This window comes from Embiotoca jacksoni, unplaced genomic scaffold (genome assembly GCF_022577435.1).
Source record: "Embiotoca jacksoni isolate LCO1_2020_lvr unplaced genomic scaffold, fEmbJac1.0.p SCAF_7, whole genome shotgun sequence".
Taxonomy (NCBI): Eukaryota; Metazoa; Chordata; class Actinopteri; family Embiotocidae; genus Embiotoca; species Embiotoca jacksoni.
The window spans coordinates 16,586,839-16,612,799 of record NW_027185425.1 but is presented as its reverse complement, the minus strand read 5'-3'; the positions used below and the strand labels follow the sequence as shown (position 1 = coordinate 16,612,799).

The 25,961-nt window shown below is 41.1% G+C and overlaps 1 protein-coding gene across 2 annotated transcripts in view; it reads right to left on the bottom strand.

The window, feature by feature from the left end:
- Positions 1-245: 245 nt before the first annotated feature.
- The window catches only part of LOC138214634 (solute carrier family 66 member 2), a 34,500-nt gene continuing 8,784 nt past the window's right edge, over positions 246-25,961 (bottom strand). For both annotated transcript variants that reach the window (XM_069176390.1, XM_069176391.1), the window contains 2 exons: positions 18,805-19,021; positions 246-4,420 (listed from right to left, as the gene is read on the bottom strand). In XM_069176390.1, the coding sequence (XP_069032491.1) occupies positions 4,210-4,420; positions 18,805-19,021 (428 nt within the window). In that variant the 3' untranslated portion in view covers positions 246-4,209. The remainder of the gene's footprint in view (positions 4,421-18,804; positions 19,022-25,961) is intronic.

The following is a 25,961-nucleotide window of genomic DNA, read 5'->3' as shown; positions in this document are numbered from 1 at the left end:
TGTGTACCGTCTCCTCTCTGTACCAGTGGAGAGCTTCATGTGAAAGCCGAGCACAATTTATGTTCTGGTTATAGCTTCACAGGGCATATGCCGAAAGCCCAAAGAAGGACTGGCGGGCTAATTGTTTATTTGACAATTGATGTCTGCCAGAGCTGCACCGCTGATGGGAGCTACTTCGGATGTCGGCACAACTGACACAAGCGTCTCCATCAATAGAAGAAAAAAAAAAAAAGAAAAGACACAAGTCTCTCCATGTCCTCTTTATTATGCAACAATGCCATTTTAGATTCTTGACAATACCAGGTGTTTTATCAGCCTCAAGTGTTGATGGGTGGCAGAGGTGGTCTGTCGGTTTAATAGAAAAATGAAACAAAATCCAAGAGATTTAACATAATAAAAAATACAAAAGCATACTTATGGAAGGATATTTTTTGTACAAACTATGGTTTCACAGGTAAGATAATGTAAATATTGGCAGTTTCTACGGGAAAATACCTTCACAGGATAAAATAAATGATACAAAACATGAAGTAAAAAAACTGAATCGGGTACGAGGACTGAAACAGTAAAAAACAAAGGTGGAACTCCGAGGTCTTTTTGATCCAGTCTGGTATCACACATAATCCACACAACACAGTCACGCTCACCACCGTCTGGGTAAAGAAAAGATGTAACACTGGCAAGATGATAGAATAAAAAAGGTAACAAAATAAATAGGTTGGGTAAGTATAGATGTAAACACAAGAAGTGCACCCAAACTACAAGGATACCAAAGAGTCACCCACCATGTCTTTTAAAAAAAAAATATTTAAGACAGACAAAAAATAACCCATGAAAAAACTATCTGCCATGTCCCAGCGGAACAAAAGAGAAGTTTCAGTTTCTTGAGGCATCGAAAAGGAGGACAGAATCAGGTCTGCTCTGGTACACAGTTCACTGAAGGGCTGACAGTCACTCACCTCCCGGTTTGGCATTCCTCCTCTCCCCAGACAAAAAAATTACAAAAACAAAAATAACAGAGGAAACTCTACATCATGTTATGTGGCTGCTTCTCCTTCCGAGCAGGAAATTAATTCCTTATGGCAAAAGGATGATAAGTACAATCTGACCCGAACACCACTCAGTGACGGCGAGTCATGAGTTTGGATATTAAAGGATGTTATTGAATTTTCTATGAATAATAAAACTGGTCAGTCAGTGCGGTCCACTGTCAATATGATGGAGGTAAATGTATGATTTTGACTGAGCAGTGTCAGTCAGTGAAGTTTGTCTCTTTTGGGGAGACTTCCACTTCATTACAATTTGAGCTTTGGTCATCATTTCTATTAATTATACCAGCTAACAAAAATATTACTGTGGTCCTGGATCACAGCCATTAACTTGCATATAATGTTATTATTGCTGAAAGGAATGATAACATTAAATTACAAAAATAATGCCGCATTCATGTTTTATTGTTAAACCTATAATACGTAAATGTAAAGATGAACCACATAACAGCTGCCCTGAAGTAAAGCCAAAATGTATTGATCGCCCCCTGGTGGCTGAGTGTAATTCAGGTTATAAGCCCCGCCCCCTCCACATTAGCAGATGGAACACAAATAAAAGTTTACCGTAAATAATGATTTACCAAAATATGATGTCTCCCATGTTCGGTACTTCTCATTACACTGATGTTTATTCAAGTTTTCATTTTTCAGATGTTTTTGCTATTGATGAGAAACTTGCTATCAAAAGATTGTATGTCTTTACGATTGACAGCTGTGATTGACAGCACCTGGGAACCTGCGTTCAGGAACGGTATATAATGTGTAAGGAGTGTTCATTTCCTAACCGTGTCATTTATCGTCATCCGTTTCAAACTACAAAACGAGTTGTTCTACAGTAAAACTGCACAAACTCCTATTCTGAGGGATCTGAACTCTCTGAAGCTGAACTACAAACCTAAAGATTAATTTCATGTTTTAGCCGGCAAGTACGGGAAAAAGTACTTCATATGTCGCTGGCTAGCTCGACAACTAGCAGTTACCACATAACATGAAGATCAATTGTTTTAATCGGCAGCGTGAGCGTCCAACAACAGTCTAACAACAGTCTAACAACAGTCCAACAACAGTCATGGTCAAAGGGTGTGTGCTCTTATTTGGGGCGGGGCCGGAGGCGGGGCCTTGGTACGACTTCTCCACCCCCCAGTCACACCTGCATGGACTCTGGCTGCAAAACGACGTCGCCTACGCAAACTTGCATTTCGGGGGTATTTTGGCTTCACTGTTCTTTCTCACTTTGTAAACAGTCTAAAATATGAGCAGTCAAGTTGGAATAGGAGGAATTTTGGTAAATTACAAACTCCACAATGAAGTGCTGTCAAAATACAACAGAGCCAACAACACTGGAAGTTAAGTCTGATTCAAATTCAGTATTATCTTGATTACACCTGATTTAAGAAAAAGCTGTACAGTGTACTTGTATCTGACTTCACTTGTACGTGAAGTGCATCAAATAAGCAGCACAAAAAACATGGTATATTGTGGGGACTAGAAGGACATTATAAGGTAAGGACTAAGAATTAGAGCCCGACTTATTTATTAATTCAATTATTTTCTAACAGAGATATCGGTACTGGCCTATAAAAGATCTGACATCAAAAGTTTTTTTTACATAACATAATGCACCGAAAGATTCTTGGAGTAATTTAGATTACTAATAATTTAAAATGATTACACTGCAGTTTTAATGCATTGATGTCATTTTAGACAATAAACTATAGTTAAACTGTAAAATATCCTGCCTCCATTAAATATATTTGACCCAAGTGTTTGATGATGACATTTCTGTCGATGTATTCATTTTGGAATCAGGATCATTCGGGCTCTAATTAGAATAAAGCACGACGCCTCCCAGGTCTGTATAACAGGAGTTCGTCTGACAATATTGCATGAATTCAACAAAACGAGAAGCTGCTAACCTCACTGAATCAACTCCGCCATGAAACCGTGGTTTAAACATCCTAAAGATGTTTTCAGCTTGAATGGAGCAAAAGCAAACTTTTGCCCGGGGTACCAAACCACATTGGATTGTTAGCCCCTGGCAGATAATACAACTAATTATACAGACAATAGATGTAACCAACTAGCAAGCTACACAACAAGCATGTGCCCGTGTTGCGTTCGTGTGCCACCTCATAACTCAGAAGAAACCACTGCTGCACCTTTGTGGACAGGATTCATAAACCCTCAGGGTTAACAAGGTTGTGCTGAAATCAACTCAAGCCGACTTGTCCTCGTTTCACTTTGTGCTGCACGGAGCATATATTTCAGGATTTGTGGCATGAAAAATGATGAAAATTATGCACAAAATGTCATCAACAGCTTTCAGTGCGAAAATCTTGGCATTGTTTGACAAAGCTTGAATTTCTCTGCCTCTCTGCTCGTCTCAAGGCCTCTGACGGCTTTGAGAAGTCGGTGCATTGCATCTCCAAACCTCGGGGACTCTTCCTTCTTTTGGTGAAGTCTGATTGCCTTCTGGTTTGTTAGTTTTATCCGAAAATAATGAGTGTGGCAGCACATGGCGACCATCTGTCCAACAAGTGGTAGACTGACCAGCATTTCTCCACTCTGTTGGGGAAAACAAGGAAAGAACAACTGCCATTTTGTACATTCAGCAACGTTTCGTTCATGGATTCATGACATTTATATTGCTGGTAGTGCAGCAAGCCATGTTTGAACATGTGCGTGTGTCTTAAGGCAGAGGGTCCATGCAACATTCAACAGCGCAAGTGGACGACAGAAGCCGGTCCACGTTTCCTTGAGCTCTGATTTCAGTTCATCTTTACTGCGTGTTGATGAACTTGGATGTGCATAATATTCCCCACATGCACAGGTTGATTCAAGAGTATATTCTTTCAGAGGTTTGCATTCCTAGGCGCATGCATTCTGCCGCATCGAGAGGACGTCAGCAGGATAATAAATTCAACCAAAAGAAAGTCGAGTTTGAGTGTAACAAGTGTCCTTCAGGTCCGTCCGTTGTGCATGTTCATGCCTGATTTGTGAGCGTGTCTTCGTGTATACTCTGAGGTGAGGGGGAGCAGTCTGCATCATCTCAAGGTGCTTCGGCACTAGTGTGTGTTTACATGTCCGCAGCGCCTCTCGAAGTGCCTCCTCGCTGCTGCTGTTTTCTAGAAGAGTCCTCAGAGAGCTTTGCGGAGGTTTATCAGAGGGCTTTGGCACTAGTGGTGTGGGAGACGGTGTGGGACACGGGTTTCTGCGGGAAGTGGCTGTAATAGTAGACCTGGAACAGGATGGTGAAGTCCACGAAGACCTGCAGCAGGCCGCATGTCCAGAACTGCACGGGAGCCTGGGTGAGCAGGAAGTAGCCTGTTTTAAAGGTGTCGCCGCTGGTCCACATCAACACCATCTTGATACTGGAAGGAAGGAATAAAAATAAATGGATATTATTTCATTTGACAGAAATTATTAATAAGACACTTTTACCATTCAGTCCCAGTCAAATACAGGCCCCAGGCCTTCTTGACCAAACAAGCTCAACAACTGTTATTACATTTAGCCAGCTAAGTCTTCTTAAATAGAACAGGATAAAAAAAAAAAAATCATGCTTTGGGCAGGTTGTGATAATTTGACCTGCTAACGACGGGAAAAAAAATGCTTCGAATAAATTGGACACTCTTTCCTAAATTAACGTTCTAAGATTGAAATGACTGCTGCGCAATGGTCGTCAAAATCAAATGTCACTTCAACTTATTACAAGTCATTAAAAATGATTCCATCATATCTCTTTTGACATTAAACTGACGTTATTTTTTTTCTAGCAGACAGGAGCTACTAGCAGTTGCGACATAAAATGAAGTTGAATTTATGTCTGGCATTCAGGCTGAAAGATGTGCCGAGTCTGACTGCAAAGTTAAGCAGCAGAATTAGACGGCAGTCCTTGAACTTGTATCTTAAGAACATTAGGTGTTATATGCTGGAAGCTGAGAGGAGGAAAGATGTTGCAACATCATTAAAAATATTAGCATTATGAAGTATAAAGTAACATTATGAAAACAAAAGGGGAGGAGGGCAAATGGAAGGTTGCAATGTCAAAAATATTATTATGAAATAAATAATAAACATTTAAAGACAGGTATTCAAAATGAAAATTTGTATTATGAAAAGAAATCTGAAAACTTGCTAGAATTCTTCAGAAATATATACAAGGGCCAAATAATGAATGTGATTATTTATTTCATTGCTATATATGCATTTTATATTGGACACTTTGGTACTCCATAGATCCACCTCTGATTTAAATGAGCCTTTTAAAACAAATGTGGGGAGGGCAAATTTGCTTTAATTTGTTAGAGACAGAGACAGACATAATAAATAATGTGGAAAAAGTTGTGAAATATGGTGCAGTGGAGGTTCAGAACCAGTGACTCACTGCTCAGCCAACGAACCCTCACCACTCCGCTGTCGAGCAAAACTTGATCAGAATTGTGATGCATCTTGGATACATTTCCATCTGATTTTGATGTTTTCTCTCTAAATTTAATTTGTTCGCTGATGGTGCGTGTTAATGGCAGCAGGGAAGGCAGTCGGAGAAATGCAATATCAGTTCAGACAAGACGGGAAGTAGCAGATTTGCCAAAATGCCGACCATGGGAAATTGAAATAATGATTCTTCTCCAACTCCACATCCTGTGGCACATTTCTAAGTATAAAACTCATGAGAGCGCTTCTGGTACAGTGAGCTGCTCAGCGTGCTCGTGAGACGATCCAGGACAGTAAAATAACACAGTTATTGTTTTAGTGACCGGCAGAAAAAGCCTCCCGTGTGATTTGAGCTGGCAGAGTTCGAAGCATAATCTTCCTCGTCTCCTGGCACTGGAAAGCACCGCGAACTCAGCTAATGAGATGGAAAAGGAACTCTAACAAGAGAAAAAGAAACGTAGGAAAAGACCTAAGCCCTCGGGTCCAAACGCACAACTTTATGTACATGTCATACTCTCCAAAAATAGAACAAGACACACTGCACAACTGCTTTCAGGTAAAGTGAGGACATCGCTGCTAAAATGTCCTTTAAAAGGTCCATTAAACACGTTGCTGACGGTGGTTCTGGCTGTTTTCTACACCAGTTTCTGAGAGCATTAACACACCTATCTATTTCTGCAGAGCTCTATTTGTGTTTCACTCTTTTTTTTGTAGTTAAAAAAAACTTGCTTGAGGCACGGATACATGCAGGTAATGCTGACAAAGAAAGGACTGAGGCAGCACTGTTTCTAACAATGCAACCACACTCACACAGGACTTCGATGTTCCTACCTGCCTGCCTGAGACATTTGAAATCCTTTCACTGAGGCGTGCTGGTTTGGTTGATCAGCACTATTTGAATAAGCTTTGCAGGATATTTTATTCCCTTAGCCAAGTGCTACTCTGAATTTAAAGGCTTGGTTTATCCCCACTGGTGGATACACATCCATCAAAGATAGTTGGGTTGTATTTACACAGGTCTCCGAGACTCCTGATTTTACCTTAATACAAAGCAGGGGTTCGTCGAGGGAAATGGAATACAAGTAGGAAAAAGGGCTTCAACTTGAGGCTGACAATGTCGAGTAACACGTGTCCAAATGGTGATTATGAAACTAACCTGAAGTGCAGTCGTCTTTTCTTTTTTACCCTCAGCACCTGATTGTGACTGATTAAGCTACTTGTCTCTTGCTGTAAACGTTCATCAGGTTTTCTTCTTTTCTGACATTGCACAATGTGACTCTTCAATCAATGTCCCCCGCTGAGCTGATTGAGACCGAACCCGACACGTCTCGTCTCGCTATCAGCGAAAAAACTGGATGGAGGTTTAAAGATTCGCCGATCTCCTGAAACACCGGGCCTGTGCTGTACAATACAGTGACACAGTTTTTTCCCCTGTAATCAATGTAAGCCTAATATTCAATACAACAATTTCTTCTGATGTTAGTAGTGTATTTCAGGTGAGGTAGAACACATCCTCTATGATATACCTGCAAGGGAGGTGAATTCAATTTCAGTAGTAATGAAGTAATGAAAACAGCCTCTTGCTCACAGTTTCAGTCTTTGCTGTGATTACAGTCTGGAAACTCTATTCGCACACTGGTTGGCTCAGCCACTCCGAAGGGTGGACCAATCAGCAACCAGTGTCGGTGTCGTGGTGTGACGAAAAAAAACAACCCACTCTGCCCACAGAGGGTCTCTGTGGTTTACAGCTTGGCAAGTTTTGGCGCATAACATACGTCATATGGCCGTCCATGCTATTGCTTAAAGGCTGCTCCAATTGTTTCAAAATTAACTCAAGCATGCATCAACTGGAAACAATCCCCACTTGAGCAAAGCCATCTGTGAATTTGGGTCTGGTACCAGAAAAATGGAAACTTACTGCGAAAAAAATTCATCGGTGACATTACTTTAAAGAATCTGGCATCACATTACTGTGGAACTGATCACCAACAGACTTCTTGATCAAGAGTTTTCACTAGTGTCCTTGAAATACATTGTTTGTTTGACAGTTTGTTATCTTTTAAAGCTTGGGAACTAAAATCTATTTATATTATCTATATATATATATTATGAAACTGGTTTAATCTAGGGTGCAGGTAGAAATCATCCATCAATCGCAGTCACACTTTGTACTTTATGTGTAGTGTTACTTTTCATATTTTGGGGGTCATATTAAGGTGCCATTACGGTATTTGTTTAGTTTTTTTATTTTTATTTTCCCATGTTAACGCTACAATCATATTACACTGTCCTCATAATCAGGTCTATAAAAAAATGCTTTTCTTAAATTGGTGTGGAAGAACTTGACTAACCTGGCAACCCCATCCAACATGTCAACTGTGACAATTTAATTTCACGATAAGGTTACAACCATCAACCCATGGAGTCGAGTACGTCCGGTGAAAGCATTACTGAATTTTGCTACTTGTCTCGACCCTTGTGGATTCTCCGATAGAGTATCCTGAAACAAACACGTCAGAGCATGAAGATGGGATCCCGGCAGAAGGTGTCATGGCGGTGTGACGATGAAGAATGCAGGATGAGTCCCTTTTTTCTAGAAAGCTCTTTATAAATATAAAGGGGGGATGAGAGTCTCTGTCCCGGCTGGACTGACTCTAACCCCAACTGTCCATCTCAGTTTTAGCCCCGCTGGGGTAAAAGCATCGCCACTAAATCCCCTCTGGCATTATTTATGCCCCCAGCTTCACCTTCGACCTCTTCATTTGCGAGGCCAATTTGTGAAAATAGTGTCATTTTCGTTACACTTCCTTCTCACTTCTCTTCAGCTCTTCATCTTTTTCCAAATGTCCCTTGTGGCCTCCTTTTCCACTTCTTTTTTTCTGTCTTTTATCATAAGCCCACTCTCTCCAGCATGCCTCCCTCTCTCCTCAACCTCCTACCAACTTCTTCCACTATCTCCTCACCTCCCTCAATCTGTTTGCATTTGCCTTCCCCCTACCTATTGTCCTCCTCACACTCTTCTCTCTCAGAAAGGAGCTTGTTAGCTCTGTGGAAAGCGAACCCCCCCTCCCCCCCTCACTCTCCTCCTCCTCCTCCTATATGACGATGTGTACCTGCAGGTAATGATGAGAGAGGCAGGAATTGTGTTTGATCGATTCCTCTGCTGGTTCCCTAACAAGAGGTAAAACAGGGAGGGTGGGGGGGTGTGTGTGTGTGTGTGTGGGGGGGGGGGGGGACATGTCTGGCTACTTCCCTGACACATACAGGAGGAGGCAGAGAGAAAGCACAATGAGCTCGGGGTTGAAATGATGGTGGCGGAAAAGTAGAGCTGCTCCGGACTAGAACATTTCTACCATGGGCTGCAGATGCATTGTGCAGAAACACTGGCTTTGTGCTTTGCACGAAAAGTGGCACAGTGAAGGTTAAAGCAAGACTGTCTGATTTATTTATAGGCTTTTTAAGCCAAGATGAATGGATTGGCACAGAGCTGCAACCATTTTGGAAGTGCTTTAGGATAAAAAATTACTTTGACAAAGTAATGTCCACAAGGGAGGACAAGTAAAGCTGTATAACTTCTAAAAGACACAGGATTAGGTCGACCCAGCTACTCCTTAATTCATTACTAAGCCTGTGCATAAAGCAAGTTTCAGGGTTTCATTAATTTTGAAATATATACTTAGGTAGTAGAGAATGTAAACACTGGAGCATCGTAAGCTGCAGCAAACTAATAGTTTCAGGGGTAAACCAAGTGGTATTCCATCATAACATCACCCACTGGTTTGTGAAGGGCCTTGGGTTTGACATATTAGTGGTCACAGTCGTTTTTAGAAATGACCATATTAAACCGAGCTGAGGAGGACCAAAGGGTGGATATGACTGAGACCCTGAGGACACAACGCATGCCCATCTATACAGAAAACATGAATGCATCCCGGACCTGTCAATCAAACCACAGCAGCCCCGATCATACCTTTCATTTTGGCCTTAATATATATGGTAAATGGTCTTCACTTAAACAGCGCTTCATCTTTGCTTCTCCTCACCTTGGAGCTGTCAAAGCACTTTACACTTTTCACCCATTCACACACATACTTGCTGACCTGCCATCCGGAGCAATACAGTCACACATGCAAGAGCTCTGCATCAAGAGCAATTCGGGGTTCAGTGTCTTGCCCAAAGGCATGGGATTGAACCGGCAACCTTTCAATTAGTGGGCAACCCGCTCTACCATCTGAGCCACAGCCGCCCCCATTAATATCGAATTATTAAGGACTCATTATCACAAGGACCACCAGAAGGAGGGATTTTACTGAATAACATCATACTGACTTCTGTAAAAAAGTGTATTGACTTTTTATTTTATGAGAGAAGTTGATACTTTCTGAATGGAGGGTCTATTGGAGCCAGAGGTTTGTTTGGAGTCAATAGAGCCTTCAGAGGTATTATAGTTTAAGACACTTCTCCACTGGCTTCACTTTTCAGACTCATAAATTGCAATGTTTTTTGTGTGAAATATAACTTAAATTCTTCCTATTAGTTTACAAAAACAGCATTTTAACATTTGTTTATTTTTCACTCTAAACGGGTGCTAAATTTAACATGCTAACATTGCCAGTTGGTTGATTAAGCTGGACAGCAGCTACACTGAACAGCTAAACAGAATAAATTATTCTAGTTACATATATTACTGCATATGTTTTACTGTAAACACTATAGCTAGTAATACAGCTATAGTTTGGTTAAGATTGCACCAGTGGCTCCAGCTGTTGCCAATCTGAACAAAAATTGTATTAACAGCTTCAGAGTTAAAGCATATTATGGAAAAAAAACAAACATTTGAGGAAGCCAGATGTATTTAGTGTGTAAATATTTTGTTTAAAAAGACTTACTTTTTCTTTTGTTGTCATATCATCTAATTAAACAGACTTAGTGGAGTCTACAGTCGTATTCATTTTCTGAATCTTATCGTCTTTCTCCAGCTGTTATACATGTTAGTGTACGTATCTCTTAGAATTCAGCAGTTAGCACATGGTGCTCCGACACACACACACACACACACACACACACACACACACACACACACACACACAGTGGTAAAAGAGTACCAGCTACAGACCGTCTCGAACGCTCCTTTTGCAGAGCTATTTACCGTGCAGGACATCAGCCGCTCAACTAAACTGTCACTTGGCTGCCTGTTGGCGGCTGTGAGGTTAATTAAACCCCTGGACTCTGTCAGGAGCAGAAGGCCCGACTTCACTGACCATGTAAAGAGGTTGATGGTGGTAGAAAGTGAATAGTCTCGTGAAGACGTTTCATTTTCTTTAAATGATTAAGCATCGGATAGGTTTACAAAACCTTTGAGTTTTCTGTAATGTTTGATCTTTAAGTACATTTAATAGCAACAACTTCAGTAGAATTTTGAGATCAAGACTTCTTGAGTTGTATTCAGGCTTAAATCAATTTAATGTTGATCAATTTTTTTAAATAATTTTGCTTCAAATTTTACTCGGGCCTATTCTTTAAGTTTGTATTTAAACTGTATACCGTATTATCTCAATGAAATGTACTGAAACAAATTTATGTGACACAAAAAGGCAATTCCTTAATTTGGCCAGTAAAAAGTATGCTTGGCCGGTGAACGTATTATCTACGAGTCCTCTTGGCCGGTGACTCAGAAGTTAATTTTGGACAGTGGTCCAGCAGTGAATTATCATCCGTGTTAAATAAATGTTAAAGAGAATTGAAAAGTACCTTAAAATAAAAGTATTCCATGTCTTTAAACTCCATTTTTTTGTGGTTTGAGCCGGTGGTATGAACTCACTCTTGGCAGGCATGTTGAAAAACATAGCAGGACAAAACAAGACTTCAATTCCATCCCTGAAGCACAAGAGGATTTACCCCCGAAGAAACAGGAAACAAATTGATTCATTTTCATGTATCACAAGAAGGAGAGCAGGCGCCTCGAGCAGATGGAGGGGCGGCGGTTTGGCCAGATCGTATGAAGGTTCTGCAGCTGCAGTGATCCAGAGCAGCGCCGTGCACCGGGCCACAGGGGTGACGGCCCGGCGGCATCAGTCGCCAATACAGATCAATCCCAGCACGTGAGTGTGAGAGTGTGTGTGTGTGTGTGTGTGTGTGGAAAGCAGCCTGCAGGCTAAATAAGGCTCTGGCACTGTTATCTAGCATACTGGGATGCAGCTCAAAACCACAAGCCTTATAAGGCTGCAGTTGGCTGTCTGCATGTCCCATCTCTCTGTTTTGTGTTGGTGTGTGTAAGAGTCTGTGTGTGTGTGTGTGTGTGTGTGTGTGTGTGTGTGTGTGTGTGTGCGTGTTGTTTTGTCTTCTGGCGGGCTGGTCAGTATCACTATGTACCTCTGACTCTCCAGTGTCGAGACCGTCTAATAATAGCAGCAGCCTGAAAACTGTTAACACAAAAAATACCCTCTCATTCCTCTCATTCCCCACACACACACACACACACACACACACACACACACACTTCAGTTTCAACTTGTTGAAAAGATTTAAGAAAAATGTTCAGCAGTTTTAGTGAAAAAAGCGCAGTCAGCATTAAGGCACTTAAATGAGTGTCATTTTTGTTTCATTAAAAACTAGGGAAATTATTAAAAAGGAAAATTAATTTCAGAATTGCTAATTATGTTAAGTAAATACAACACAAGCAGCACCTTGGCGACTCTACACTGTATTTTATATCATTACTTAATTTATGATGATTGAATATCTGTTTTTCAGCTCAGTGGATCATGGCCCTTTGCCCTTTTTTTAAAGGTTCCACTGTGACATTTCCTCTATTTCTTGAGGGCTGGATGAGCTGCAGAATGAAGAGGATGTTTTACTGTGAAAATATTGGTGAAAATTTGGCGAATTATAACTCATGCAAAGAGTGGAAAAAAAACATAAAACAAAAAGTGGTGGGTTTTACTAAACTGGAGAGATGGTTTACACAAGCTGGATGGCGAGCATTCACCACATCCTTTTGTAAATATCATTACCAATGAAGGCTGCCAGTTGATTTGACAATGACAGTTACATCAGCACTTCTACAACAGAATTATATTTAAGTCTGCAAGGATTTATTATTGTTGAACAGTCAAACAGCTCGTAACTGTCAGCCAAACAGAGACTGGCTGGTCAGATTTAGGATTCCTCATCACACTAAAGTATTCACGGGTCTGTAACATAGATCGGGGCTTTCCCTGGTTTCTGGAGGGTTTGGGTGATGTGGTAAATGTCAGGGTCGGCTGTGGCTCGGATGGTAGAGCAGGTTGCCCGTTATTCATAAGGTTGGTGGTTTAGCCCCCCCAAGTCCTCCTGTTCACATGCTGAAGTGTCCTTGGGCAAGACACTGAACCCCAAGTTGCAAGCACCTTGCATTGGCAACTCAGGATTGGGAATGTGTCTGGTTTAAATGACATACATGGGGTGCAGTCAGCTTGTCCAAATATGGTCACTTCTGGTTACACAAACCCCCAAATGGCGACGGCCGAAATGCCAGACTCGGGCCTTGAAATGTGTCAGTTAAGAAACAGTGATGTCTCGGTGAGGAAAAAACTCTTTTTGAAAGACGTTACACAGTTTGTTATTCCTGTGTATCAGTAACACAAGTTTCTTTATACCGAGTTCCCTTTTTCTAAACTGTTCAGTTCACGTTACTGACATGCAGCTCAGCATAACGATTAATCTCACATCTAAAATTCAGCCAAAGCACTTCACATACTGTACATCTCGGGATCGACTCAATCTGCCATCATTATCACTGTAAACTGTCAAGTTTGGAGAGGAAGCGCAGTGACATGAGACAGCAGGTAAAAAAATTTGAGAACCCGACGGGAGCAGCGCTATTCTCACATTCACAATGTCTGAGCAGCATTAATGAAAACCTCCGAGGACTCGTTATGGGAAGAGAGTCGTTACTGGTGTCAAAAATTATCGGGGAGGATAACAGAGACCCTGGAGGTGAATTAGATAAATACGAAATGACTTCAGCTCTGTCCTCATGGGACAAACGTTGGACTCCTCCCCCCTCCTTCTGACCTCTATCCATATTTCATGATTAAAAATGGCCATGCTACTGCCTGTTTGACAAGGTGTCAAGGTGCAGTGTACACACACTCAGGACGTCCAATATGATTCATATGTTCTCTTAGCTGCTTGGACTCCATCCCTTTCCTACAGAAGTGTCCTCCTGTGAGCCTGAATACGCAGAGAGGTAGTCTAACACTCAATGTTCGAGGGCACGCTGGCTCGGCCACTAATAAGGAGGAAGCCAGCATGATGTTGGTGTGTAATTTTTATTTCCTTTGTTTCCTTCTTTGCTTTTTTCTTTTTGTTCCCGGTATTTACAGGAAAGGCCACTCTGCTTTACCTCTCCTGTCTGTCTGTTGTCGCCTCTGTAAATTCTTAGATTCATTCCCACTTTCATTCACTGCCTAAACTTTCATCTCTCACTTCTGCATAACTAAACACAGACTCAGCTCAACACAAAGCTCATCTTAAGCTTGCGTCCGAGCTCGAACCTTTAAAATGTTCATTTGAGAGTGCGACGTCCTCGCCGTACAGCTTCATATCACCGCACGCACACAGAGGCATGGAGCGCTGCGGTGAAGTAACCTAGCAACAGCCCGACAGACTCAACAGGTTGTGCGCATGGGGAGGAGAGGACACAAACAATAAACCGAAGTGGAGATGACGATGTCCTCTGCAGTCGGTCAGCTCGGTGTGCACCGGCTGATGCTGATGTTAAACTCTGAGTTTCACACTCGAGCCGGTTTTGGCTCCATTTCAACTCATCTTCATTTAGCACACAAACAATATAATTTTTTATAAAAATCAGATGTGTTTATCAAAGCTGTTATCTATGATTAATGCAGATAGAAGTATTTAAAATCATGAAGAGTAAGATTGACTTTTTATTAATTATCCTGTATTTATATGATGTATTCTACTAGTTTGAATTTACACTACAGTGACTGCTACATTAGTACTTATGATTATGACTGCACCTCACTGGATATGTGGGCACCAAAAACAAAAACTGTAACGTTTTTTGCGATCAACTCGTGCGTCAATACATTTTTTCAAACTGTTGGTTTTTTTGTCGTGAGTACTTCCACGTAGAAAACTGGCCTCTATCTCCTGCTGTGCTCTCAGACTGAAGGCGTCCTTGTGGTTCAGAGAGTTTCCAGGCTCAAACCAGCTCCTCGTCTGAGTTCAGGAGGTAGCCATCGTCTCTATCTTCAAGTCTTAGCTTCGAACATATTCGTTTGACAAAACTTACATTTAGACAAAGGCTCTAAGTGTTTCTTTGCACTTTTCTGTTTTAATTTTTCTTGACATTAATATTTAATGGTGTTTTTTTTTTTTTTCCTTTTTTGTGCTTGGAAAGTGTCACCATACTCATGATGCTTTTGCACTCAAAATCAAATTGAATTGAAAATGCTGCCGCCTATACACTCAGTTCACCACTCAGCCCTCAGATGTATTACTGCTGGCAGCTACAATACTCACCACTCCCATCTCTGACTGAGAGACGTAATAATTACTGGTATCTGTATATCTATGAAGCCCTGACCGGAAAATTACCAGCATACATCGCATCTCTGTTGCAGTGGATCTGTGGGCCACCTCTTACTGGCTCTTCAGGTGCCTAACGCGAGGACTGAACTTGGAAAGACTGCTTTTAGTTTCAGTGCAGCAAATGAATGGAATCTCCTGCAATCTGACCTAAAACTGAAGACTCTCATACCTCTTGGATATTTCAGGAATATAAGCAATAATCGTCTAATGCTTGTTACTGTTTTAACTGATGGGAAATGCTCCACACTTGCTTTTTCACCTTAACGACAACCCATTCACTCACAATCACACATCAATGGTGACAGAGCTTCCATGCAAGGTGCTCACCTGCCATCGCAAGCAACTTGTGGTTTAGTGCATAGAGTGTATAGAAAAATGGAATTAGCTTCCGGGTCTAAAAAAAAATTAGGTGCCTTAAGCTGCACTACAACCGAGTGCCACTGGAGGTTGGCTCCAAAAAAGCATTCAGCTCCATAGACTGCCATTCAACTTCTCTCGTGAAATACAAAGACAATAAATCTTTTCCACTCATCATTTTGGTGTTTTTAGCAAAAGTCCCTCCTTCTTATTAGTATTGCAGTGGTCCATCTAAAAATAATCCCTTCATTAATTATAAAATAAGCCTCAAAAAGCTGTGTTTTGGGGGGGGGGGTGTCTGTTTGATTGACAGGCCGGTAGTACAGTCAGGTTACGGCTATCGGTGGGCGGGACGTAGTATCACCATATTTCCAATCAGATTGAGTCAGATCCACCGCTCGCTCTCCCCCAGCTCGCCCAAATATGGTCACTACCGGCTCCAAACCGCTCTGAACTGGAAACGCGACGACCAATATACAAACTTGAGGCTTTAAAACAGCCGTTTTGGGTGAAGTCACTGTTGGTTGCCCCTTGAGACATTCTCAAGTGCTCCTGGCTGTTTATTTAGATACACCCATACGTCCACCTGGTGAGGTTTACAACCTCTGCCTGAAGGATTGTTGAAACCCCTTTCTGGAAAACTGTAGTACACAGCTGACTGGAGATGTCATGGGACGTGGGGCTAAACAAAAACACTTAATAATCACAAAATAACTCAAAACACACCAGATTTATCAACGCAAGAGTGAGTGAAGGTGGGCTCCTCCGGCAGCCACGTACTGCAGACGGCCTGGTGGACAATAGGCTGGTAGACAAAGTGTTGGGTGAGAAGGAAGTACAAGGAAATCAAACATAAATAAGGCAAGGGGGCAGAGAGGGTATGGAAAAGCCCAGCATGGGAGCTGTCATGGCCGGTTAAGTGGACAGGCAACCCTGCTGGAGCTCTGTTATCAGCCTGCTACAGAAGGCCAACCAGCAGCCAGCGAGAGGGAGAGAGAGAGGAGAGAGAGAGAGAGAGAGAGAGAGAGAGAGAGAGAGAGAGAGAGAGAGACACACAAGGGGAGGTGGGCACACTGCTCAAAGGCAGGACACACACTGCGAGCAAGCTTTTTATCAGGCCTGTGTTCTGTGGACAATCTCAAACTCGTCAAAGTCTTTTAATATAGATATTATCAGTTCAATCTTTCCAACTATTTCCAACAACTTAAACTTCTTCATCTTTATCTTTTCCAATCATAATGCTGTGATGTGGCATTTAAAATCCTCTGCTGTCTACTTGCCATGCAATTAAAGTTGCGTACATTCAGAAAAGCTCGGCCACGGCTCACAGAGCTACTGGAATTGATTTTGGAAACTGTATACGCTTTCAAAAATCAATTAGAGTCTCAATAAAAAAAACTTCACGAATGAGCCAAAATGATACATTGGCCATAGAAGCAAGACAGAGTGCCTCATTACCATATTGGTTTTCAGGCCAAACATGAGGGCCAATTTTCATGTTGGCTTAATTGATAATTGTCAGAAGCCCCGCCCTCATTTCCTGCTCGACAGGTGCCAGAAATACATAATAAGCATGTGTCAGTGTTAATGATCACATGACATATTATAATGTGGAGTCATTATTCAGCGCTACAGCGCAACACCCTCCGATCTGCCCGGGATGGAAGTGGCACTCATCAATAAAACATTACTCATCAGGATAAAGATATTATCATTAATTAAGGATACGGCAAACTCTGTCTTTATTTCCATCAAACTGACTCTGGGTCATTTATACTTTAGGCCTGAACAGTTAAGCACAGAGAGACAGTGATGGTCAATAACCAGTCTGGACTCCGAGTGTGTTTGCGTTGGGCAATTTATCCGAGGCTTGGAAAGAGATGAATCCATTACTTCAGATCAGAGTCCTGCACAGGTCCAATTTTGCAAACCCACATTTGCCCACAGCCGCTACGCTCAGTACTGTCTTGAACCAACCTGTTATCTGCAGTTAGCCTGCAGGTTAGGTTTAAAGGTGCCACTTGTACAAACTGAGACTGGAGAAAGGAGTCTTTTTTTTTTATAATGCCCAGATGGTAGAACCAAAGAACGGGTTGTCCACTAATCAAAAGGTTAGAGGTTCAATTCCCAGTTCCTTCTGTCCACGTGCCGTAGAGTTTTTGGAAAGGACACTAAACCCTAAGTTGGTCCTGATTGCAGGCGAGCACTTTGGTGTGTGAATGTAAACAGTGTAAAGTGCATTGAGACTGCAAAGCTGATCAGGCAGTGTATACGTACAGCCCATTACCATTTACCTTCTGGCTAGACTCAATCATTGTCATATCCAAATTCCAAGCTTTGGCTTTAGCTTTGACAGAGTCAACTGCAACTACAACCAATCAGAAAACGACATGAAATGACACAGAATGTGCACGGTGACAAATTTTAAAATATCTGACATGCTTTACAGTCTGGGGCAATTTGTGACCACGAGTTAATTTGACCTTCTGTGTGTCAGTGTGACATGCATTAAAACTAGCACAGCCATTGTTTCTAAAGGCATCTTAAGGGAGGCCTGACTAAGAAATTACCAACAAAAGTTAATCTGTCAGCGATGAGCTAGAGATTCTTTAACCTTTGAAATGATGGGGAATTTGAAACTTTTTGTAGTCATGAATCAGATCATATGAAAGCAAAACCAGAACAGTGAGAATGACAACGTTTGATCAGGTGATTTGAGCTTCCAGGAGACATCCAACAGAAGTTAGATCTGATGAGTGAATCTACCTCAATCTCTGCTGCTATAGAAGTTGTTGTACTGGTCAGATTTCAAAGATAAGAAGTCAGAAGATCTGATATGCGAGTAGTTTATGTGGAAATCCTTAACCTTCACCTGCCGTGGCTATGACTGGTAAAAAAGGGAAAGAAGGAAGCCGACAAAAACACTCGAGACACCTCATCTGTCAATGTACAGTCTACTACAAGAATTTGTGTTTGGTAGGATTTGGCCTGAGAGACGGCAGCCTGTGTAAAATAAGACAGTGGGAATGTTTAATAAATTCTGTGGACTATACAAAAAATTTGACCGAGCTTTGGCAGGCCACTGCTGATATGAGGGCAACAAAGATCTGAGAGTTAGGTACTGATTTTTTCTGCCTTTTCTAAAGTCCAAATATTTCCACAGTGCTGCATTTGAGTCTGCGTTTGAATAGACAATTAAAAACCAGAAGAGAAAATATTCCAATGCCTTTGTAACTATTTTAAATGTTAGTAAAAATAGAGTGTATTGGAAGTTCATAGAGTGTACCATGTACCTGTAAAACTAATGTCACTCTTAAAGCTCTTAAAAGACTTCTCTTTGTCAATGGCGTTCATGAATCTTTACCTCATGCCCTCTGTGGACTTGTTCTGATAGTTGCAGTAGAGCTGCGGTGTGCCCAGCATTGCCTCTGTGAAGACAGCCAGGAAGCCCAGGCTCTCCACGAACAGCGCAGAGTCCAGGAGGAGGTAGGTGATGTAGGCCGCCACCATCGTGAAGGCCAGCACGCACTGCATGTAGTCCACGAAGCGACTCCATGACCAGAAGTAGGTCCAGTCTAAGTCTAAAAGGTGCACCACACAGGGAAACCACAAATGAGTCCAAAGAAATGTATTTGTTTAAACAACTGCTAAGTGAGTAACAGAAATTTTGCTAAATGTGCACCGTTCCTGCACAAATAAAGACAGTAAAGCAAAGGCTGTCTAAACAAAGAGACACACAATAGTAATGTTGTTACTGAGTCAAAAATTTAGTTTTTCAGAAATCACAGTGGAAGAGTTTCAATCCCAAAAGCATTTGGGGAAAAAAGCCAAACTAAAAGTCAAAAGTCTGACTTGTGCCACCCTCAGGATGTAACATTAATTACATCAGAAAATACCGGTTTTTTTTTTTTTTGTACAAAAAACCCCCCCAAAACCACTAGCCTGGCTCTTCCAGACTGTTACTCACAGCTTAAATTTCCAGCTATGATTATAGTCTGGATTACCTGTTTGCATTAAAGTTCTCTAAACCAATCTGAGCGGTGGACCAATTAGTGACCAGTTTCTATGGTTAAGTGCGATGATGAAGTGTTTTTTTTTCCCCCCAAATTGCAGTTGCAGCAGTGGGAGAGTTTCGGCACATACCAATTGGTTAAAGCCAGTCCAATAGTTTCAAAATGAACTCGCGGTCTTTTCCCAGTAGGATGCATCGACTGCAAATGACTGCCTGTGGCGCATGCCCAGACCCTCATATTCATGTAGTGAATTTAGGTCTGGGAACACCAAGCTAAAACAATACTGCAATCATTTAGCTTTTTAAAAGCTGCACTCCACCAAATAACTGATAAAAGTCAGTAAAACTGAAAGGTTAGTTGTATAATCTCAAACTGTGGGTATGGAATTTGAAAGATGAAGGTATTTAACAGGCATAGAGGATCAAAATGATACTACTGGTTGCACCATGGGAAATGTAGGATCAAAGTTTGACTTGACTCATAGTAGTGACTGCCAATCTTGATATTTTGGTCTAAATGTTAACGATTGTGCTGTTTATAAGGTTTGGGGATACTTGCAGTCAGCTGACACTAATGAAGCCGCACCCACTGGTCTCTGATTGGTCCAGCCTTCAGAGTGGCTGTGCAAACCTTACCAGGCGAAGCCAGGGTACTAAATCATTGCAGTTGAAGTACATTTTTGTGTAAGTGATAACTCATTCAATAAAAAAAAGGTTCATCCTCTGTCAAGCATGAATGTGCACTGTAAAAGTATTAGAAATTACCACACAGGTTTCTAATATTTCTTGTGTGCAAGTGGACATTTAGGCTCATTAAACAGGGAAAAAAAAAAATCATAGTCAGGATTAAAATTGCAAATATTGAATCCAAGCCATTCAGCAGCAACTTTAAATGTTGGAGTTACCTGATAAGAGTTTTAGTTTAATAGTGAAACACACCAACTGTTGCTGCAGTTTCAGGGTAGTTAGTCAGCTGCGAGACATTTGTGAACTAAATTTCCCACTTGCTGTTATAAATAATATCCTACTAATATTTTCTTTCCTTTTTTAAGCCTTATCTTGTTGATAAAAGAAGGCAAAAACTATTATGATGAAAGTTTTAAAATAACTTCACACGTGAGCTGCGAATTTTCACACCACTCCCACAATCCCTGTCTCGTACTCAGAAAAAACCCCCACTGCTACGAATATCTGAACTTTGCTCCATTTAGAATTCTTCTTATAAAGATTGTTGAGCAGAGACATTTCTCTTCAAGGTCTTGGAGGGAGGAGGAACAAGACGGTCAAACAAAGTTGTGTTATTTTCCACAATGAAGTTAACGGGCTGGGTGGGAGTCTGGACACTGATAAATGATTTAAACCATGTTATTATCCCCAACACCTCTTGTGTGCATTTGTTGTCCATGGCAATAATGAGATAAAGATTCCAAGCACAACAACACTGGCTTCCTGTCATAAGCAACAGAGCCAATACTAATCGTACTGTGATAATATCTCATGGCTGAAATGTGCTGATTGCCTCAAGCTCCACTTTAACTGCAGGAAAACAGCTACAATAAGATGTTAGATGCATTTACTTATAATTTCTTTGGTGCCCAAACACATGCGATATATCTATATGGAATGAGGGCAGAGGAGATTGAAAGAGTTAACCATGAAAATCTAATCATGACTGAGAGCAAATGTGTTGCTGCTCTGCCGTATCGTAAGTGGATTTTCTACAAGCAGCATACGGTATAGTGCCGATTCACTTAATCATGTTTCAATTAGGCGTTCCTTACCTAAGAGGCACATCTAAGGAGGCCCACTGTACAAGGCTCCAGAGAAGAGCCTGTACAGTAGATAAGAAAAACACAAACGTAAAAACATAAAATACAGCGCCAACCGTGGTTTGGCTTAAAATCTCCTCTAAAACACCATGTCTAAATGAAACAAACCTATTTTTTAAGGTTTGATGAAATCCGAAGTGAAATAACAGAAAAGTTTATGACATTTGAGTTCATGATCGAATGATATATTGCTTCATTATTGAATTAACGGTGACCGATTCTGACATTTAGATGGCATTTCGAAATGAATACACATGGCAGGCACGTATGCGTGAAAAGTAAGCTGGCTTTCCAACACCGAGCCCAATTGTTTCTTTTTCAAAGACAAGTTAAACAAATCCCATAAATGTACAGAATAAATCTCAAAGAATCGTTGAAACTAGGTCACAGCCTTTTGTCAACCTAACACACTATTTTACCACAGAAAAACCAAGTATCTGAGATGGTAACACAATGCACTGTTGAACAAAAGACGAGCAAACAGAGCTTTTTAAAGGTGAACTGGGGCATGTATTTCTATTCTGAGCATGATGAGCACTAAGAATATCCACTGAGAGATGTTATATGTAGTATAAAGCCTTGTATATCCTGCAGCTGGAGGTGCCTGGTGTGGATGTGGAGCTCGGCTTGCATCAGAGCCAGAGGACTGGGGATCTGGGCCAGCTAGCACCAGGCCGGCCGCTGCCTGATAACGGCTGCGCAATAGGGCTGCATTCAACACCAACCTGGCTGATTACGGCATGCACAGCATCACACTGATACATGTAATATATGGCTCCAAGTCATGATACTACTAGGTGGGAAAACAGACATACAGTGGTAGCAGAATACGGACCAAGGGTGTGTTCATTAGCAACTGGGAAGTGGCAAATTCTGATGTCCGAGCGGTAAAATCCACCTGAACGCTTGTCGTAATGTGAATATTCCACTAGGATTATAGGACATTTTTAAGAGCTCCAGGAAGTAAGTGTGACGTCCATTAACATGGCAGCGTTAATGGTGTAGGGAAATAATTTGCTAGCTTTGAATATAAGGTGAAATAGCTGGACTTGGTTAGCTTAGCCTATAACTAGTTTATTCGCCATGTTCAATGTTAAAAATACACAAAAAACACTTAGAAATGTAGTGTACATATAAAATGGACCTCCCAAACTCCATTGCATCTCTGTGTTGGTTTACATAGGTGATGGTGAGGTTGTTATTCTTACAGCAGAAAGAGAGCATATTGCCTGTTAGTTGTCCTTTTGTGAACGCTCTCAACTGGGAAGTGGGTCATTCCCAAATGGGAACTTTATCAATTCACGGCTACCTTAACACACGATGAGGCTACACCAAGTGGCAAGATCTGGGACTGAAAAATGAAGCTAATGTAGAAGTGCTAAAAACTGCAGTTTCTAAAAATGCCACTTGAGGCGGGATCCAAAAGCGAGTTAATCCCCATTGACCTCCATGTTAAATTGCCCAATTTAACAGAGTAAACAAGTTTAAAACCTGGTCTGCATAGCGAATTTTCATGACAACCGTACAGGGAGTAAATTTGTTACATAACTCACTCATTTAAATACACATAATTAGGTCAGGCTGCTTTGAGTGACAGGTGGGTATCATCACAGTTGGCTACAGGCCAGGAGGTTTAATGCGTAGACATATAAATCCACTCACACACTACCTCTTTGCCCATTTGGGGATTAGCTGGGAGTGGGGCAGAGTCTGCAAAGATGGCAACAGCCAGAGACAAAAAACACTGAGCTTAAAATGTTTTTTTTTCTGAAAATGTATGTACGGCATCACGGAGGCTACGTCCTTTTTTTTTTTGTAGTCTATGGGCTACACACAAAACAGTGTCAAGTGTATCAAAGAATTAGCTTTAACACATTAATTCACTGTAGATGTTGTATATGTTGTAGTTGCCTCACAGCGGTGTTCTCAACTTAACCACTTAAACAGCAGACATATTGTGCACACAACTTCCCATGTCTTCATGAGTGGAGACATAACAGCAACGACTGGACATGCATGAGTGGGACTTTATCTACAAGGTTTCTTTTTCTTAACTTCTCTCCTATTTCTCACTGATCTGACGAAGTGGATGTGCTAGTGCATGAAATTAAAGATAGTTTTTCCAACTTAATTTTGGTAGTGAGATTCTGCAACATCTTTCGTCCGACACATCATTGCCTTTAAGAAAAAAGACAAAAAAAAAACTTTGATTGTGACATGCTTTCAATTATTGGTTCCATCTCGGCTTCCTGTTTCAGTAATTACACTCCTTCATGCCAGTGCAGTCTTGTCATCGTCTCTTAATCCTGTATGTGCACACTTCGGTGCGCTAAAGTGACACATCTGCCTCCAGCACTGGGCAGCAGGGAATAAAAAAATAATAATTGTAGGCAGAGAATTGTGCCACTTCATTTCACACTGACCACTAACGGATGTTTATCGTGTACTTCAGCCTTTCCCCGCCACACAGCTTCTCTCGCTGAGCTACTTGTGTGCCTCCGGAGAATTCTCATCTTCCTCTTTAATCCCCATGCTGTGTGGCAGCCGTGGTGGGACTGTGTGGAAACAGACTGGAGCTGCATACAATAGACTCCCTGTGGTGTCCAAACATCTCGATACGAAGTCCCGTGGGGTCGCAGTACACATGGAGGAAGACACAGGTCAGAGTTGGATATTTCAATCATTTGTTCACCTGCCAGATTAATTTAAGCACCGGAAAAGTCTATGACGTTAGTTTATATAATGGTTAGCTGTCAGTCCAAAGCACCAGTGGGAATATATAGAACAATTATAACAGCAGTAGGTTGAAACCTCGGATTTCAATGGGCTGTATTTTCTGAAATTTGGACAGGTGGCTTTTTCATGGTGACTAATACGCTTTCACTGCCAAGTGTTAGCAACTTTCTCAGGACTCAAGCTAAAAGTTAGGCCCCTACCTGCCTCAAGGGAGGGGATAACTGCACCTACAAGATGAGGTGATTTATTCTAAGCTGCCAAACCCGATGAAGCTACAGGTGCAGACCCCCGTGGGGCCAAAATGAGCAATGAGCAAAAACCAGACAATAGAAAGAAATGGAAATCTGTGTATTGCCCTGTACCTCTGTAACATCATTAGGCCAACACCTGTGACCAACACTGCAGCACGGGATCACTGAATCATTGGGACATAGTCAAAATAACTGTAATTTATCACATTCTGCCCGATTCATTTCTGAGCACACACCAGCAGCAAAGGGATGGTTTAGTTGGGGTTACTTTCTGTGAGAAAGGCCACAAGAGGTATTGCTTTTTAATTTTTAAATTGTCAAAAAAAAGAACACAAAAAAACCAGCAACAACATAACAAAATGTTCATATTTAGCTAGAGTTGAGTGTTATTAATTTGAAACTGTGAAGTATTATGGCCACTATAGCTTTCAATATTGGTACTGATACCTAGACTTTGATATCTGCTCCTGAACAATTCTCTTTGAAACCAATTTTTTTTTTTTTAAAGTATAAAAGAAAATAACATTCAAAATTATGGTACAAATCTTTAGTTTCCATGCAGTTTAGTGGGTGAGGGTGTTTTCTGTAGCTACAATTCACACATGTCCCCTAAGCGCCTTATATGCACGTTATTGCTGCACACTACAATTTACCAAGGTTCCCTAAATGCCTCACATGCTATCAGTGGGTGCTAGCTAGCTGTGCACAGGGAAGCCTCCAGTTACTGCAGCGCACGTCGGCCAAAAATGTGTTGAAAAAAGGTAGAATAAGGCCTCGTAATGTAAGATCTACGAACCAAAAGTTAACCAAAGTTAACCAAAACCCAGTGATTCTATCTACGGTGGTTGGCTACCCAAGTAGGAGGCAATCTACGACAAATGCTGTGGCTCACCAGCGCTGAGTGGAATTTTAACTTCCATAAATATAGCAAAAGTTATGTATATTAAAATGAAATGAAAACGTGTTCATGTAAATTTGGTAGCGGAAGTACATTTTTCATTGGATGATGTTAATATTGTAATTTTAGTCCAACAAAGTTTTTCTTTGTAATTGAATATGTAATCATATGAGGAAAATGTTTATGTTCCCAACTGCTTTATCTTTTTCTAATCTGTCATTATGCCACATTATTGCATATATTTTTAACCGGCCTGCTAGCTTGCTTGTTAGCTTCTGTGGCTAACAGCGGTGTTCTCAGGACTTGATGTGTCCACTCCTTCACCACTATTTCTTTGGTGATGTTTTGAGCTTGGTGTCTATCTTCAGGCACTGTTTTAATGACAAATGCAAAGCTAAAGTTTATCCATAAAAGTTAAACAGATGTGTCATTGAAGCAAATGTTTAGTTCTCGAGACTGAGAGGTGTCCCAGAAGAGAAGATATCATTGACAAGCAAAACGACACCATGGTGTAAAAATAATTCAGTAACAGAAGCTTGGTGACTTAACTTGTTCGAAACTGGACTCCGCAATGGAAAACAAAACATTAGTGTAGTTATGGCTAAATTTTAGTATTCATCAATTTCTTGCTTGGAGCCCAATAGAACGTACAGATGAGTAAAAGTAAGAACTACAGAGTAGAATTATATAAAACAGGCAAGTGACCCCAAAGTATATAACTTTTGCAAGATCTGGTAAAACTTTTGTGTTTCCATTGCAATTTCCTTCAAAAAAACTTCCCTCACTAAAGAAGAT